The 18,237-nt window shown below is 50.5% G+C and overlaps 1 protein-coding gene across 1 annotated transcript in view; it reads right to left on the bottom strand.

The window, feature by feature from the left end:
• Nucleotides 1-1,871: 1,871 nt before the first annotated feature.
• The window catches only part of TRAPPC12 (trafficking protein particle complex subunit 12), a 98,630-nt gene continuing 82,264 nt past the window's right edge, over nucleotides 1,872-18,237 (bottom strand). Inside the window, exons 8-12 of the mRNA XM_004436440.2 lie at nucleotides 16,850-16,923; nucleotides 11,912-12,010; nucleotides 3,612-3,712; nucleotides 2,779-2,866; nucleotides 1,872-2,529 (exon numbers count right to left, since the gene is read on the bottom strand). Coding sequence (XP_004436497.1) covers nucleotides 2,287-2,529; nucleotides 2,779-2,866; nucleotides 3,612-3,712; nucleotides 11,912-12,010; nucleotides 16,850-16,923 — 605 coding nt within the window. The 3' untranslated portion in view covers nucleotides 1,872-2,286. The remainder of the gene's footprint in view (nucleotides 2,530-2,778; nucleotides 2,867-3,611; nucleotides 3,713-11,911; nucleotides 12,011-16,849; nucleotides 16,924-18,237) is intronic.

Below are 18,237 nucleotides of genomic sequence, written 5' to 3' on the forward strand. Positions count from 1 at the left end.
TACTTGACTCTCATATTTTAGGGATGCATTTAACTTTTTAAAATTTTAAGATAAAGGAAAACTGTGTAAACTAGATAAATTACGACTATTCTCCAGACATTACAGACATTCAGAGCAGCGTTTCCCTCTTCTACCTTTAAGGACTTCCAGAAGTGCCTGAGGAGTGAGGTGATACGTCCACATCTGTGAGCCTTGAGGTCCCAGGCTCCCCAGACAGCGGGTTCAGTGCCCATCCCGCCGTGCCCGCCTTCGGGGTGTCCTCCTGGAGGCGCCAGTCATTGGGAGCAGGGACCGGGGAGGGGGAGTGGATTCTGCGACGCAAGTACCAATTTACTGGGGAACCTTCAGTCCTATTTCTAATTTGCCTGGCTTCTGTCTCGAGGGAGGCTGCACAACATTATCTGCTTTTACGCACAACTGACCGGGACTGTTCTGAACCACCAACCTGGGAATGACGTCCCCACGAGACGCCTCTTGGTTTCCGCCAGGTTCCCGCTGGAGGCTGAGCCTTGTCTCACCCCGAGGCCAGAGTGCAAGGAAAACACTCATGGTGAAGGGATTCGAATGATGTCATCATCAGAGTTTTTGGCTTTTTTTTTTTGTGAGGAAGATTAGCCCTGTGCTAACATCTGCCAATCCTCCTCTTTTTTTGCTGAGGAAGACCGGCCCTGAGCTAACATCTGTGCCTCATCTTCCTCCACTTTATATGGGATGCTGCCACAGCATGGCTTGCATCAGTGCGCGCCTGGGATCCAAACCGGCGAACCCCGGGCCGCCGCAGCGGAACACGAGCACTTAACTGCTTGCGCCATCAGGCCGGCCCCCAGAGTTTTTGGCTTTGGAAACATAAGTTTTTATTTTTCTCTCTTCTTGAAGAGAAAGATTTTAAAACCTCCTTTAGTATCCATCCAGCAGTTCCTTTGGCCCTCTCATCTTTTTCTCCTATTTTAATGTGTAATTAATCTATATTTCAACAAATGCGCTGAGACCGTCGCCAGGTGGATGCTGTATGTTTTTACTCTATTACAAAAATGAATAGAAATACAGCTTCCCTTTGCTTTATGCAATAGATGTTTATGTTAGAGTCTTTATTTATTTATTTTTAACAGTTTTATTTATTTATTAATTTTTTTGTGAGGAAGATCAGCCCTGAGCTAACATCCATGCCAATCCTCCTCTTTTTTTTGCTAAGGAAGACTGGCCCTGAGCTAACATCTATTGCCAATCCTCCTCCTTTTTTTTCCCTTTTTCTCCCCAAAGCCCCAGTAGATAGTTGTATGTCATAGCTGCACATCCTTCTAGTTGCTGTATGTGGGACGCAGCCTCAGCATGGCCGGAGAAGCGGTGCGTCGGTGCGCGCCCGGGATCTGAACCCGGGCCGCCAGTACCGGAGCGTGCACACTTAACCGCTAAGCCACGGGGCCGGCCCTATGTCAGAGTCTTTAAAATGAATTATATTTTAAAATGTTTTAGAAGAGCTAGCTATTTAAAGGACATTTGCCAGAAGAATTTTAGAAAACTGAAGAAATTTTCAGGTGCTTCAGATTTTTTAAAAGCAGGAACCACCGTGTAAACATTAAAGCCATGTCCTGACACTTAGACGCGAGAAGACAGAGTCACGTGTGCTGGTTCAGACACACCTGCCCCCCCCCGCCCCCCGCCCCACGGGCAGGTGCACGCTGAGTGCTCCCTTGTTCCGCCGACTCCCTGAGATGCAGCCCCCACCCCGCAATGTACACGACAGAGTCTCTCACCCCTCACCGCGCGTGCCCGAGTGTGCGGCACTGGCTGAAAAGGAATCAGATGAATACAACAGATGTGTTTTGGGATGTGGGGGAAGATGAGAGAAAGAAGATGAATGGCAATCTGTGTGGTATTTCTCTTCCATTATTTATAAATCCTCTAGAACACCAGGCATACAGTGAGGATGGCTTACATTACATTTCTCAGCTTTTCTCTGAGGAGATTCAGAACTAATAAACGAAGCAGGTTGGCTTCCAGGAGTAAACCAAAGGGACCCGACACGTCACGGACTTCCTGTCCGTGACTGCCGTTCTGAGGGTGTGTTTACCCCCTGCACCCACAGACAGCGGTGGAGCTGCCGGCATCGAGCTGGCTGGAGTTCAGCAAACTGCCGAGCAGCCAGGGCCTCGGCCAGGGCTCCGGATCAAGAAGACATGCCCTCAGACACCGGTGAAGGAGGCTTTATTGAATCCTCAGTCACATTACTCTATCAGCTCCAATGTACACCGTCGACAAAGACCCCGGGGTCCCGGAGCGCATGACCTACGCTAGCTTGAGGCACTGCGTGTTAAAGCTGTCCCCTTCTTTGCTGGCCACGGCCTCCAGCAGGCTCTGTTTCTTCTGCACGCTGCGGGAGGACTCGAGCTCGTACATGGTGGTCAGGTTGAAGAGCACGCTCTCGTGCAGGTAGTGCCTGGGGTCCTGCTGCACCATGGCCTCCAGCTGCCGCAGGGAGTCCTTGAGTTTGCCCAGGTAGAGCAGGCACACGGCCGCATTGTTGTTGGCCTGGAGAGGGACACACACAGGAATGGACAGATGGCACCAGCTGCCTGCTCCCACTCCAGTCTCGGGCCCTGCGCATGGCGACCTGGTTTTCTGGGCCTGGGGGCTGAGCGGGGCTGAGCGGGGACTGAGAAGGGCTGAGAGGGGCTGAGCGGGGCTGGAAACCTCCCCCAGCCACCCCTGCAGGTGCCTGACACCAGTGGATTGGGAGAGGCGCGCCGGTGTGAGCTCACACCTGTTGAAGTGTCTTACCACTGCATTTGTTGGTTCAATCTTCAAAATTTCTGTGAAGAATTTGTGGGCTTCTGCAAAGTTATTCTGACCAAGGTGAAGGAAAGCTCTGGAACATAAGTGACATGTAAAGTGTTAACCAGGAAATGTCAAGAGGCTGATGTGAACCAGCCAAACCCACAGGGCGGCTCCCAAACTGCCCAGAGGGCACACTGCTCCCCAGAGCACTGAATCCTGCGCAGGCCGGTGTCAGTGCTGCCCAGACTGGGCGGGTGGCACCTCTGGACTGAACACCCCATGCATCTGGCTAGCAAATTAAAGCAGGTCTCACTTGTATTAATTTAGACACAATAACTTCACCTAAATGTTTTCCTGCTGCAAAAACTGAAACCTGCTCCATGCCTACTCTCTGTTCTTGTGTGAGCTTCACCCGGGCGCAGGCTTCATCGTAACCAACACTCACAAACACAGAGCCGCACGCGTTGTGCACTGCTCTGCTCGCAAGCCAATCACAGATCACCAAAACACAGGACTTCAACATGCTGGTGCACTGGAGGTGGTAAACATTCGTGCAGATTTATGTTGAAAATGGGGGCAATATAAGCAGCACTTTGAAAAACAAGGATAAAAAAATCTTAAAATCAGATTTTATGACTGAAAGAACATGATTGCAATTCAAGAAAATGCCAAGATGCTTCTCAGGTGTAGGATCTACTCAGTTTCAGTTCTGAGAGACAGAGGATGGGAAGAAGTACGGAGAGGAGCATTCTCTCTAGCGGGCTTTACAACTCCGTAAGTAGAGTTGAAACTCTTTTGGGAAATTTGAGAAAATAATTCAATTTTAAAATATATACCTGTTCATTAAAACCATTATTTTACCCTGTAGTCCATCCAATTTCTGTGTTACTTTCTCCACATCTTGAAAATACTGTTCAGCTGTTTTTATGTCTCCAATCTGCTTTGACAAAATTATTTAGTCAGTTCAGGTGACAAAAGAAATATTGTATCTACGTCTACATATATAGTTCCCGAATATCATGTTAGGATACGAGACATTTATGGATCAGGCAGGGGCAAACCTTGGTAACCATTTACTAGACATTACTCTTTGTGAAAAAAGAGGCACACTTAGGATCTAGTGGGATGTCAACATCTGTATGTCAGAAACTAAGTTGTTAACACACATGCCATGTTAAAAAGTCTTAAGTTTTTAATTTGTACCCTTTGAAAGGAATCCTGGCATAGCATTAAGTAAAATAAAAATAAAATGAATGACTAAAAAAGAAAAATTACATTTTGGTGTAATATGGCAGGCCCCAAATTAATTTTTTTTGATTATTTCTGACCAGTAAAATGATAGAGATCATCAAACTTACAAATTTCAAAGTCATATTTTGACCCAATAATACAGAATTTTGTAAAAAACCCACACCCTACTCTTGTCAAACATATCAAACATAAGGAAAAAGCCCGCTCAGCCCCCTTAATAACATGAAGCTGATCCACTGGGACTCCCCATGGCTTCACATCTCCCTGCGCAGCCATCGCTGGAGAACCACAGCCTGGGGCTTGTTAAGGGATATTCAGGTCTCCTTCTGCCTTCGAAAACATAAGGAAGGAAACCAACGATCTAAGGCTTATAATGAGAGATATACGAAAATTAAGAAAAATCCTGTTATAAAAAAACGTTACACACAAGGGTGAGGTAAAAACAGAGGCCTTTGTGTTCCAGAGCTGCCTGGAGGAACAGCATTCTGCATGACAGCGAGACCCCCTACACGAGACTGTCTTTGTCCACGTGATTATCAAGAGACAAGGTACGTCTGTGCTCCTGGCAGTCTAATAAGTAGAGGAGAGCGGAGGGCACCAGTTAACTCGCCCTCTTCAGGGCAAGCATCTATCACTCAGGAGCCCAAACCCTCATTAATTCTCGGACCACTGCTGTGAGACGAGGGAGCTGGGTCTGCGCTCCTGGAGGTCCTGCGAGCAGAGGCGTGGACTGCTCTTTTTCCACACCATCTTCCCAGGGATGTGTGTGCAGCCTTGGGAGCTGGATTATCTCCCTCTGGAGCAAAGGGCACATGTGCTCACTGTCCAGCAGCAAAGATTTGGGTCCCTCAAGTTCAGGTTTACTCTCCAGCAAAGCCACACACTGCAGGTATCATCGGGCCCTCTTCGCATTACCCTCAGGAAATCAGGGCTCGGTGTTTGGGGACAAAAATGACACTCTGGCTATACTGCCATTGCTCTGAGTAATAAACGTCCTGTGTCTCTGGCCTGGGAGTCTCACGTCTTCTGTCAGCATCCAGGTACCGGCAGCTCACTGCATAGGCTGCAAGGAGGAAAGTCTCAGACCCTTCCTAGTTGTCGACACCACCCCACAAAACAATACCACATTAGGAGGAAGAAAAACAAAACAAAATGTACAATGATGACACAGACACAAGAAGAAAACAGAACGGCATTTATCCACCGCTTCCCTGGATGGACAGCAGTGTGAAGTCTTCTACAGGCTTCTCACTTGCTAACTCACTAAAAGAAACGGAAGTCAGTGTAGGCTCAATGCCACGCCCTCAGCTGGAACGTCTGAATTTCCTGCAGTGTGTTCACTTTAACTAAAACTCTGTTTAAGAGGACCACTGGAGATTACTACCGCTAATAAAGATCTGTCGCGCCCTCAATATGTGCTGGGTGCTGTGCCAAGTGCTTCAGACACAGCCCGGCTAACTCGTACAACAACCTGTGATGTCTTCATTCTCTAGATGAGACAAACGAGGCTCAGAAAGGTTAGGGAGGGGCCGGCCCCGTGGCGTAGCGGTTAAGTGTGCGTGCTCCGCTGTTGGCGGTCTGGGTTCGGATCCTGGGTGTGCACCAACGCACCGCTTGTCGGGCCATGCTGTGGCGGCGTCACACATAAAGTGAAGGAAGATAGGCACAGATGTTAGCTCAGGGCCAGTCTTCCTCAGCAAAAAAACAGGAGGATCGGCATGGATGTTAGCTCAGGGCTGATCTTCCTCACAAAAAAAAAAAAAAAAAAGAAAAGTTTGGCAGTTTTCTCAGGTCACACAGCTCACACTGAATAGACTGGGGTTCAAAACCAGGTCTGTCCAACTCCCGACCCCGCACTGGCCCTCTGAGCCACGAGGCCTTATGGAGCTCATGTGGGGCTTGGGCCAAAACTAATTTTTTAGTGGAAGATAATAGAGAAATCTTGGAATATTCTTTGCCACTTATTGATTTTCCTGAGATTAGAAAGTAAGTTTACATCTTAATTATTAAAACGTAGTTAGGATTTAAAATCCTACTGATTTTTCTAAGAGAGTTAACTTAAAATATTAAACAATATAAAAAGGCAGTTAAAAGTATTGAATATCTAGTAAGTAAGCAAATAAATAAATAACAAACCCAAACTAGTTATTTGAGGGAAACATGTAATAAGTGGATGAACTAATCAAGAAAAAGAAAGCATAAATAGAATTATAAATGTGAAAGGAGAAATAACTAGAGGTAGAAAGGAAACTGAAATAATTATGAAAGAGGACTGTATTTTACAGAACTCTTTGCAAATACATGGGAAAACATGGACCAAATAGGTGATTTTCTAGGGCACACTAATGACCAAAATTGATCCAAGAAACAGAAGAAACTTCAGGCATATAACATTAAAGCAGATTCACAACAATAATAAGTTATGAAAAATGATCAATGTTGCTGCCCAAAAATCCCAAGAGCTTGGCAGAGGCATTTCTTAGGTGAATTATTCAAACCTTCACGGAACAGATAATTCCAAAATACCTAAAATTTTCCAGAGAACAGAGAAAGAAGGAAAGCTTCTGACTTCCTTTTATGAAAACAGAAAACAGATACAAATGCTTCCGAGAAGGGTGCTCGTGCACACACACACCCTGAGACCAGTTTCACGTGTAAATGCCAAGATGTGGGAAACATCCCCCAGGAGCCCTGCCCTGTTGGTTCTGGCCTTGGGAGTAACAGATCCCATGTGTATTTCCACGGCAGAAACAAAAACGCTCACTACCTTTGACTCTCCCCTCCTTCCCGGAGAAGAACCTCGGGTGGGGCCATGGGGCCAGACCTGGCAAGGGCTGGGGCGAGCTTTCTCCTCCCCTCCTGCAGCCACCTGGAGGGCACGGGTTCCAGGCGGGGCGGCCCTGCAGAGCAGCTGGACCCGCAGAGCTGGAGCAGCAGAGCTGGACCCGTGGGGCCTCGGCAGCACGCAGCTGTCTGGGTTCAGGCACCAGGACCCTTACTGTTTGCTCCCAGCGTGCCCTCCCTCATCGTGTTCATGCCCCACAAGCTAAAACTCAGCTGTTTCTCCTGTGCCATTGTTGTTGATTCTTCACCTTCTTAGTGGCCCTGAAGCCACTATAGATCGTCTGTGACTGTTTTAAATGTTCTCTAGGCTGAGTGTTATACATTCTTACAGTTGTGAGCTGCTGGATGAAGAGTCCAGTGAGGATGAGTTCTCTGTGATCCGGCGTCAGGTTACGCACAGTAAACACAGTCAAAGACAGCACAGCGATCTCAACAGCCACAGTAGGTTGGCTAGCTTATAATAAACTTGCAGTCAGTTAGAAATCTCAGTTGTTTTTTTTTTTAAATATTTATTTATTTATTTATTTATTGTGTGTGTGTGAGGAAGACTGGCCCTGAGCTAACATCCGTGCCCATCTTCCTCCACTTTATATGGGATGCCACCACAGCATGATCTGACAAGCGGTGTGTCGGTGCACGGCCAGGATTCGAACCTGGGCCACCAGCAGCAGAGCGCGCTCACTTAACTACTACATCAAGGGGCTGGCCCCCCCAGTTCTTTTCATATTTATCATCAATAAACTTTAGTTATGGAAACAGGTCTGAAATTCATATAGAAAAATCAGTCTAAATTTTTGTATATAAAAATCTTCATATTTTAAAATTTATCAGACAAGCTGATATGTTCCAAATGGGCAAATCCCCCTGATTAATGTACATAAAGTAACAAAAGTAACGTACTGCCCAGTGTCCTGGTTTCTCTTTTATCTCCTCCTCCTCTGAGTTGTCCCTCTCCAGCATCCCCTGGGGCGTCCTGAAGGTACAGGTCCTAGGACTCTGACCTCAGCTCTCCGTTCTCCTCCTGACTCCCTCCCGCATCTGTTCTTGCTGCAGGGCCTTAGGTCCAGCGGGAAGGAGGCAGCAGAAATAGATCAGACTGCACCCCGCAGAGGCCTCCTCTACCATGGACCCGACCTGCCTTCCAGGGTCCACCTCCAGATCCAGTCATGCTCCCTACTGACTCCGTGCTCTCCGTGATGATACGCCACACTCTCAGGTGCAAAATTAAACGAATGAGCATCACTTTCTCCTCTTGTCTGTGCTGCCGTGATGAATGGTTTTGCCCAGCACCTCCTCTACCCTGCTGTGGTGAAGGCTTCTGCCTGGTCACTGCTGGGTTCCTGCTTTCGGCCAGGCCACCAAGGACCCTGGTCTGCAGCACGGTGGAGACCAGCTGCCTTTCTCTCAGCCAGATCAACTCTCAACGGGTCCTCTTTCTGCACTTGGCTCCTGGACTCCACGCTGGCCCAAGAGGCTACTTTCCTGGTATGAGGGACGACCCCCTAGACCAGCTGCTCCTTTTCATTCTCTCTCAGCTTCCAAGACACAAAAATCACAGACAAAAAAGACTTTGAGGGGGTGGATCTAAGTCAGAGTGAAGTAACTGTAAGAAGATGAATAAATACCTCTTTATGTGTAAAGATCTGGTTAATTTTGCTCTCTTTAATTTAGGTTTCTGAGAAACTCCCTCAGAATACAAATACCTCCACCCTCGCTCACAACACAGATTTCCCTTCAGAAGGGGAAATTCCTGTTCTCCCTGACTCGCCCCCCGTTGGTGTGGAATGCAGTTGCTGCAAGGAAGCTCTGCAGGATGAGGGTAGGTAGGACTGTAGCAGCGGCCCCAGCAGGCCTGTGGTTTCTAGATAAACGCTGTTACCTAGTTTGTGGGTGCCTGACAGTCAGCTGGCGGGTGTGTGGACACAAGAGAACCACGCCTGTGTTATGAGGCAAAGCTGAGAAGTGGACTGGCTCCCGTCTCTCTGGGTATCGCATCTCAATTACAGGCTTGAATGTATCGTGGTCTGAGTCCAGCTTTTCCACCTGTAATGTGAATGGCGCACAGACTGAATAGGTGACCCTTTGCTCAGGAATCAGAATTAGGTTATGAACTTCTTGGAAAGAATGAGGATAGCTCTTCAAAAGTAAAGTACTTTATTTTTTTTTTGGGGGGGGAGGAAGATTAGCCCTGAGCTAACATCTGTTGCCAATCCTCCTCTTTTTGCTGAGGAAGATTGGCCCTGGGCTAACATCCGTGCCCATCTTTCTCAACTTTATATGTGGGACGCTGCCACAGCATGGCTTGACGGTGCATAGGTCTGCGCCCGGGATCTGAACCTGCGAACCCGGGCCACCGAAGTGGAAAGCACGAACTTAACTACTATGCCACTGGGCTGGCCCCTAACCTATGTTTTGAAACATTAAGATTGCATGTCTGTTAGGAGGGCTAACACAAAGTGAGGCACCTCAGGGGCCCCTGGACATTTGCCAGTGTCTCTTCTTTCACCGTCCAGCAATTGGTGATGTGGTGCACAGGTGGTCTCCTATTTTTAGTTCACATAATATTTTAGGAAAACCTTAAACACTGAATTCAATGCAGAATTTGAAACACACAGAGAAGATGCAGTGCCAGTATTCTAAACCTGGCTAGGTAGTATCATCTAGAAATTTAATGTCCATTCATTTACTTCGTCTGCACTCAGCTCCATCATCTCTAGTGCTGTCACGGTTCCTTTACATCAGGCTCCTTCACGCTTCTGCTGGTCAGGGCTGCCACGCAGAGCACCAGGCAGGCCCTGCTCGCCCTAGATGATCTCGTAATCTGCGTCCTCTACTGCCCCTTGTAGTCCTCTCCCAGAGACTCGTCTCTTCATCTGTGCTGGAACCTACAGACGAAATGGACAAGCACATCCTGCAGGACAGCCCTGGGGCTGGGGGCATGGGCTCAACGTCCACACGTCTGCACGCGGACAGTCCTTCTGTTCCCTGCTGTGGTCCAGCTCACAGGTTCTCGAAGCTCAGTGACCCTTGGCTTCTCTCTTCTGACTACGTGCGGTCAGGGGTTTTCAAGGGCAATTCTGACCAGGTGCGGTTTTGGCCTCTAGTGGACTTTCGGGCGCAGCCCTTCTACCAGGATTTGTGGGAACGGGATGAGATGTGCTTCATTCCTCGGGTCCCGCAGAAGGGTGAGACATGGGAAAACCCAGTAACTCACATTTCCTGAGCTCTTCCTCTGTCCCGTGCATCGTGCAAAGTATTTTAATGGATTAGCTCAGTTAATCTCAGAGGGGGAAACTGAGGCTGAGCAAGGTTCGATAACCTGAGCTGGGGTTCCCTAGGTCTGTGTTCTTCCAACCCAGCTCCTGAGCCCTGTGTGTTCATTCCTGAAGATGCCTTGGGAAAGAAGTGAGGAGAGAGCTTATTGAGGGTCTGAACGACTCGATGGGCATCTTCTTTCCAGGCCTGAAGGATGGGCTGGACTGCACAGGCAGAGGGAGGGAAAGGAGCTCGAAGCAAAGAGAAAACTAGGTTGGAAGGCACAAGCTAGGGCCAAATTTGGGAGGGCCCTGAATGTGGGCTTCAGATGTGGGCTCACCCGACAGGTGAGCCATGAGGGGCCAGGAGGAGCTCTGACCAGCATTGACACCACAGAGCTGCACTTTAGAAGGCCAGTGCAGTGGTCTGGGGGGACTGAGGGGCAGCTGAAGCTGGAGGCTGTGAGAAAACGAGGGAAACGCGCCATGACATGCCCCACAGTGCAGCAGTATGCACTCTCAGCGGTCCCTGTGCCCCTCTGCTGGGGTGGACGTGCTGAGACGTCGGCACGTCGGCCCTCAGGCAGGAGATAGGCCTGGATAGGGCTGGCCCCAGGCGACGCAGGCCATGCTGCCCAGGACTGTTTCTGAACCCGGGTGCCATCAGCTGCCTGCTGGAGCAACTTTACAGAAACTGCAGCTCAGTGGAAGCAAGTCTTGAGCCTGGTGCGCTGGGTGAGGGTGCCTTTGAGACCAGTAAGGGTTCAGGGCAGGGCGGGGGTTCAGGGCAGGGCGGGGCTTCAGGGTCCGGGCTTCATCTCAGGGCAAAGCCGCCCGGCCGACATGGGTGGAGCGAGATGTGGACCAAGTCCTGCACCCCAGCATCGGGCCCTAGGACTTGCTCCTCATCAGTCTATGGTCCAGAAAGACCTAGAACTACGCGTGAATTCGAGTCGCTGTGTTGCTTCTCCCAGGGAGACTTGCACTTTAAACCCCACCTGCGATGGCAGGAAAGGCCCACTTCACAGCAGGCAGACAGTGACGGCTCTTTGTAAAGAAGTCCTTCCTCCGACCCCAGCCACGTCCTCTCTGAAGTCCCAGGCAAGCTGCTGACCCAACAGCACAGCACCGGCCAGAGGGATACAGAGAAGCTACAGGAGGACGTTACACAGAAACCCTCAGAGACTCAAGTGGGAGGGGGCACAGGCCACTAATGCTCCGCCTGCAGGATCAGTGTCCTGGGGCTACTGCAGTGAGGAAGGGCTCGTCCTTCCCTGTGGCCACACGTTCCAGGGAAATGCATCCTGGCTTTCAGCGTTGCTCTTGGCAGAGAGGGTACTGCCCCTCGCTCTCTGCGTTGTTGGGACCCCTGCTGCAAGCCAGACTGCCTTGTCCAGTCCATGTGGAGTCAAGTGCTCTTTCCAGCAAAATATCAGCAAGTAACTGCAGTCTCAGGCAAGCTGAAATAAGACCCTTTATGCTTTTGTCAATACTTTTATAACAGCAACAGGACAATTTCTAAAGTAATCCGTTTCTGTGTGTCACCAATGAAAATCTATGTAAATTCACATTTAGTAATCGGCTTCATAATCACATCAGAGCCAGCAGGATGCAATACTCAATACAGTCAAACCAGAACAATCGCAAAGAACTAAACCTTTTAACAGTCATAGAAATTTGAATCGAGATATTTCTGTGCTATTTCTTAAACCTACAGAATTAAAGCTACGTCACGGGCCACTAAGCAGGAGCCTTCCCACTGAAGCTCCCCGGTCGGCGCAGCACACCTGGAGGAAGATCCGGCCGATGCCGCTCAGCAGCTGCGGCTCCTGCTCTGGGTGGTACTGGATGACAGAACGGTAAGCGTCCACGGCCAGCACGTAGTCCTGGGGGAAGAAACGCCCAGAGAACATCTTAGAGATAAAAAGGTGGCCGAGCCGGAGCCCGTGCAGACTCATGTGTGAAGAGAGGACATGGGACGTGGGAGTGGGCAGGAGACAGGACACCCCGCGCCAGACACTGCGCCAAGGGGAGCGCCCACCAGGACCCCAGTTCTGTGCGCTACTAGTCGGCGAAAGCTCCCCATCACTGAGAGGCAGGCTGAGGCTGTGCTCATGCACACAGGCTGAGGGTCTTGCTTCCATCTCCTAAGGAGCAACGAGTCTTTCACCTAGACCGTCTCTCTCTGTTTCCTGACAAAATTATTAAGTGAATTGGTGAATTTTGTCTTGTTTCCCAGCAGCCGAATACATAAGCCAAGTTTATTAACAGCATCTCTCAAACATTTTCTATGCCAGAAAGGCAAGTATACTCTTTAAATGTAAACAAAAAAAAAAAACCCACAAAACAACTTAGCTGAGAGAGTAAGCAGGGATTCTAGGTCAGACTAACAGAGCAGGACTCTTGACTGTTACACCAGAAATTCCTACCGCTTTAGAGACATCTATATAGGACACTGAAAAAGGCTCTGCGAGCTACTGCGCCAAGTCCTTCACCTCTCTCTCACTTACTCGATTCTCCTGCGCCCTCGTCATAACGCCCTCCACGCTGCCCTGCGGTGACCGGGCAAGGCCTGGCCAGGACCAGCTCTGCAGTCACCTGCCCATTCGCCCAGCGCTGGCGTCGTGGGCGCTCGGCTGATGCTACGTGAGGAAAGCCCTCTTGGTCCACAAGCAAGAGAGGCAGAACCAGTCGCCTCTATCAGTTGTGAGAAAGCAGGTCTCAGAGAGACGCGGTCTTGCCCAAGTCATGTAGGACACAGCCCTTGGCTCGTCTCAGGGCCCCCAGCAGACCCAGGCTCTCCAGAACGACAGAGATGGCCACAGTGTTTACTGAGTTTATTGTATTTTGAGTCAGAGCACACAGTCAGCAACAAATACGGCCACCAGTGGTATTTTTCTCCTTAATCTTCATAAAACCCCAAAAGGTACTTTTACTTCTTTATTCTTCTACGTTTCAATCTCATCCAAACTGGGACTGGAGTTACTAGTCTGCTAATTGAGATGTTATAAAGAAAGAAAGATGACAAGTACAACTCCAGTTTAGCGGGGAAAAAAACGAAAAGCCTCGCTCCAGTCCGGCGCCTTCAAGCACAGCTCATTAAAAGGATCTTATTCAAGGCTCGGTGTGGAGCCTCACGGCACCTGCCTCGTCCCTCCCACAGCTTCTGCCTGCCTGTCACCACGGCCAGTGGCAGGGCCATGCTGTATCCAGTGCTGTGTGTGCCCTACACACGGGTGTACAACTGTGTGAATGTGCACACGTGTGTGAAAGTGTGTGCAGCAAGCGTGAGTGTGTGTGTGCTGAGAGGCGCCTCTCCTGGAGGAGGCAGCGCCTCCCACTGCTTGGTGGCTGGCGGAGCCCTTGGGGAAGCCGAGGCCCAGCTGAGGGGAGCGGGGTGCCCTCAGGGGCTGCGGGTCTGGGCTTTGGCCCGAGCTCCAGGCCCATCTAGACTCTGCGGGTGGGGGGGGCCTCGGAGCACCTGTCACACTGGGAATCACCTGCTGTAATTTAACACCTGCCCCTGATTTTCGGTTTAGAGTGAACAAGAGGCAATTCTGACCTGATCATCACTCAAGTGTCACTGGGTCATGTGGGTGCATGTCCCCAAATGTCAGCCTGTGCATCACTCACTCTCCTGATGCTCCCAGCTGAGCCAGGGACGACACACGTGGAGGGTGGTGACATGTCCACTCCTGGCCGGCAAGGCCAGGTGGCCTCCCTTCTAGAATGGCTTTCTGGCCAGTGTCACTGCCTCACGACTCCCTGTTTAGTGCTTGTGGCCGGGAGTCAATGTTGCTGAAGGCACTTTGATATGGAAATGACAGGTTTTAGAAAACCTAGCAATGATCCTTGCTGGTCAGTTATTTTACCATAGATCTGTTAAAACACGGCTCTCCCAGGTGAATACGTCCGGGCAGATCCATAGGCATGGGAGCCACGTGAGAAAGCTGGATTCCAGGCAAGAGGTCAGACAAGAGGAGGAGGGACCATGGGGCAGCCGGTTGGCCCCCAAGAGGTCAGCCATAGTCACAGCCCAGGAGCCGCTGCAGCCACGGGGATGGACTGCCAGGTTTCCAGGAGCCTCTCATCAAATACGCCAGAGCAGGAGCGTGTCAGAGAGCTTCTGTAAGTTGATTACTAGTTAATGAAATTGTTTATTTACTGGAGGTGGAGGCAATCCAGTCCTTTTAACGGAAAATGGCTAAAATGAGCTCTTCAGAGAGAGCTTAATCCACTCTGCACATTATATAGATTTGACCTTGCAAAAGGGTCTGAATGGCTAGCTCACAGGGACAGACATGCTTTAGCTCCACCTCTACCCTTGTCCTGTCAGCAGCCACGCTTGTCTGGTGGCTGTGAAACTAGACTCACAACCACCTGCAATAGAAAGGCCTGTGCAGTGTGAGGTAAGCAAGAAGGAAGGTGGTTTATGTGGCTACGTGGTCCTTTAAATGACGTGAGAAGCCACAACAGTTGGCCTGTGCAGGATGGGGAGCTGTGGGACACCCAGGCACAGGGCGGGCCCCTGACGCAGTAAGCACAGGCATCCCTGTGGTCTGCCAGCAGGCACCTTAGGGCTCCTGTGGGTCTAAGGAGGGGAAGCAACATGAAGAGGCAGGATTGGTGCAATTTCCCAGGCCTTGTAATACGTGCAATTGTGCCTGGTTGTATTATGCAGATACTCGGGGCTGAATCGTATGAATAGATTTCTCATCGTTAAAAAGTTAAATTAATATTTATTTCACTGTAATAGAAATGCTGTTCAAAATAATTAAACGGCTGATAAATAATCATTGTTAGCCCATACACATAATTAAATTAACATGACACCCCACAATGGAGACCACACACTGTTGTAACGCTGGGCACACTCACCAGATGGCAATAGAACGCATGTGCCTGCAGCAGCCGTAACTGCAAAATATTTTATTCCTTTTTTTAACTCATGATAATGAAAGATTAATCTAAAATTTCAAATTAAATTGCATTCATCATAAAAGTATTTTTGAGACACAACACTGTGTTCTGTACTGAGTCCCAGCAATGCAGGTCTGACGGTGGTGGCCTGGTGGTGGTACCACTACTACAGACAGTAGTCTGTAGGAAAGCATTTTTATCCCAAGTTTTCTATTATTGTGTCTTAAAAATGCAAATAAAAACCCACCAGTGGAACAGGTAACTTCCCTCCTGAGAATTTTTAGCCCCATGATTAATGAAACACCAGCCTGTGAATTTACAATCTGTTCTTCATTTCTTTCAGAAGCAGATGAACTTCAGGTGTGGCTGAGGGCTAGAGGCCGGACCATGGGGGTTTCTGAGCGGGCTACCATCAATCGGCTGTTGGGGAGAATGGGCTGTTTGGAGGGGCAGAGGGGACAAAGCCCCGGCTCTGGGAGAACGACCGCCCTCCTGCCCAGGCATGTGCCTGGGGCAGGCGCAGGGCTAAGGTGTGAGAGGACGAGGGACACACTCACGGATGGGCAGGCGGCCCTGTGGGAAACAGGTTAGATGTGGACACCAAAGGAAAAAACCCTGGGCACAACACAGAGCTCCTTAACCCCCTAGCGTCCATCATCCAGTGTGCTGAGAGAGGAGAGGGCTGCGTGAACGAAGGGGCTGAAGGGACGTCAGACCAGTCTGTGCCCCGTTTCAGAGGAGGCGCCTGGGGCTCAGCAAAGTCCAAGGGCGTTGTAAGGTTGCTATGTGGACCCCACTGTCGCACCACTACAGGGGTGCACGGAAGGCGGGGCCACCAGCGTGGGCCGCTCTAAGGCGGCTTCAGGCCATATGTCTTCCTGACTAAAAGGACAAGCTGCTTAGGGCTATGAATTGACACCCGCACCCAAGCCCTCTGTGCCGTGCCCAGGACACGATCCTTCTGCACAGGTTTGGGGGGTCGATGTATAACGTGGCTCCACGTCAGGGTTAAACATGGAGCCCACAAGCACATTTCTCCACTCAACAAACTGCCTGCTCTGCTTTGTGAAATTCGAGCAGGAATGACCTTGGGCCGGCCTGTGGGCGGAGACATGACTGTCTCAGAACAGCTCAGAAGGTGCTAACAGTGGCTGATTGATTCCTGCAGCAGCTTTCAGCACCAGCAGCTGGCTGCAGTACCACCAGCTCGGTGCGGTCACCCTGCCCTGGGGCTGGCGAGCTGGGCTGGGGTGTCGCAGGTTCCCAAGAAAGGGAGAAGCCGGAAACACTGCTGTGAAGGTAGGGAGGGCCTGCTGGAGGAAGAGAACAAAGGACCAGGCCCTCAGTTCAGCCTTCTTGATTCGTAAGCTGTCTCCTCAGGGGGCTGAAAGCTCTGGGTGAAGCCTGAGAAGCAGGTCCTGTGGGGAAGCCTGTCTCTAGATGCCATGAGCATCAATCATCAAGTCAAACCAGGACAAGGAAAAACGCCCTCTCACTCCAGGAGAACAAAGGCGACCTTTCTGAGCTGGAGTTCAGAGAAGAGTGAGAGAGGGAGCGAGTGAGTGGGCACGATACGAGAGCATGAATAATGATTTTAATTAAATCATCTAGACCCATGTTCGAACAATTAAACTTGACAATGTAAATTCTACATTCTGTTGAAATTTCTTTTAGTAGAAATTAAAGTAAATTTAGCCCCGAGTGTGTCACTGAACTCTCTGTTTGGGTGACCCCTCCCTCTGACCCCAGAGTGTTTCTCAGCCGAGTGTCCCGGCGGTCCCCGTGCAGTTTCTGCTGACACCCACCTTCATCAGGAGCAGGCAGTTGGCCATGGAGCACATCACCCGGCCCAGTCGGGACCTCCACAGCTGGACGGAGGCTGCAACAGAGGGGCAGCCGGTGAGTGTGCGCACAAGCCGGAGGCACGCCCCAGCTGTCAGTTATGGGTCCCGTGAGTTCCGACTTAGATGACCCCTCTGTCACCACAGCCAGAGGTGGTGTGCACTGCACTGCTGAGACACATCCTGGGGCCAGAGCTCTTGGTTCTGGAAAGAGAACAGCTGGAGAGGGACGCAACAACGACAAAGGAGGGTGACTGCTCAGCTTCAGGGCAGACAGAAGATCACAAAATGTACCAAGGCCGTGTTTCCACAGTTAGCACCCTAATATAATGAGCGAATCTGATGAAGATGCAGCCCTGGCCCACAGCTGGGTCACCTAATGGTGTCAAAGTGAATGGGTGGGAGGGCCCACTGCCTGGGCAGCTGGACGGCTTGTCCAGCAGACCAGGGAGGCGCCTACCACCTGCCTGGGGGCAGTAAACTCGCCAGCTGCAGGCCTTCCCTGGCCTCACGGCTGCAGGGCTACTGAACGGCTCACTCATCTGGGAGTCAGCACGCTGCGTCATGGTTACTGCAGCCAGCATTCTCAAGGCCCCAGTTTCCTGACCTTTTATGGGAACAGTAATTCCTATCCTACCTGCTTCACAGGTATGAGGGCACAGAAGTGCCTTCTAAAAGGTCCCAGGCACCCTCGCCTGGGAGATAGGAGGGTGGTGACGAGGACGACGCAGAATCAAAGCCGAGTCTCCATGAGGCATCTGCGTAACAGTGGCGTGATGTCACACATACCCCACCAGGGCATTTCCAAATTCCTCCACAGGCCTGCTTTCCCCTCCCGGAGCATCCACCTTCACTGTCACTCGTAGTGACTGGCGTGGCCCTGCCCTGTTCTCTCGTCTCTCCGTTAGTCATCAGCCATCGCTCTGCTGATTCCCAGCCTGAAGGTCCCCTAGGAGCTGCTTCGGGTGAAGAGAGGGCTGACTAACGGCTCCCTGCCCAAACCCCAGCTGAATTTTACTGTTTATACATTGGGATTGTCAGGAGTAAGGTCTGCTTTGGAGACCAAGCTGATTTTAAACCTTATATTTTGTTGATTAATGCACTGAGGCCCAGAGAGGCCAGGGTGCAGTCCATCCTGACCCCAGTCCAGCACTCCTCCGCTCTGCCAGTTCCTTCAAGAGAAACAGCATTCACGACTCAGAAACCAGAGGACACAGGGAGCACTACCGGATGAGGAGTATGCGAGAGTGGACGACACGGGGAGCACAGGAGGAGGAGGAGCAGGCGAGAGTGGAGAGGACACGGGGAGCACAGGAGGAGGAGGTGATGGTGGAGAGGACACCGGGAGCACA

Source organism: Ceratotherium simum, chromosome 11 (assembly GCF_057802395.1).
Source record: "Ceratotherium simum simum isolate JZ-2026a chromosome 11, ASM5780239v1, whole genome shotgun sequence".
NCBI lineage: Eukaryota > Metazoa > Chordata > Mammalia > Perissodactyla > Rhinocerotidae > Ceratotherium > Ceratotherium simum.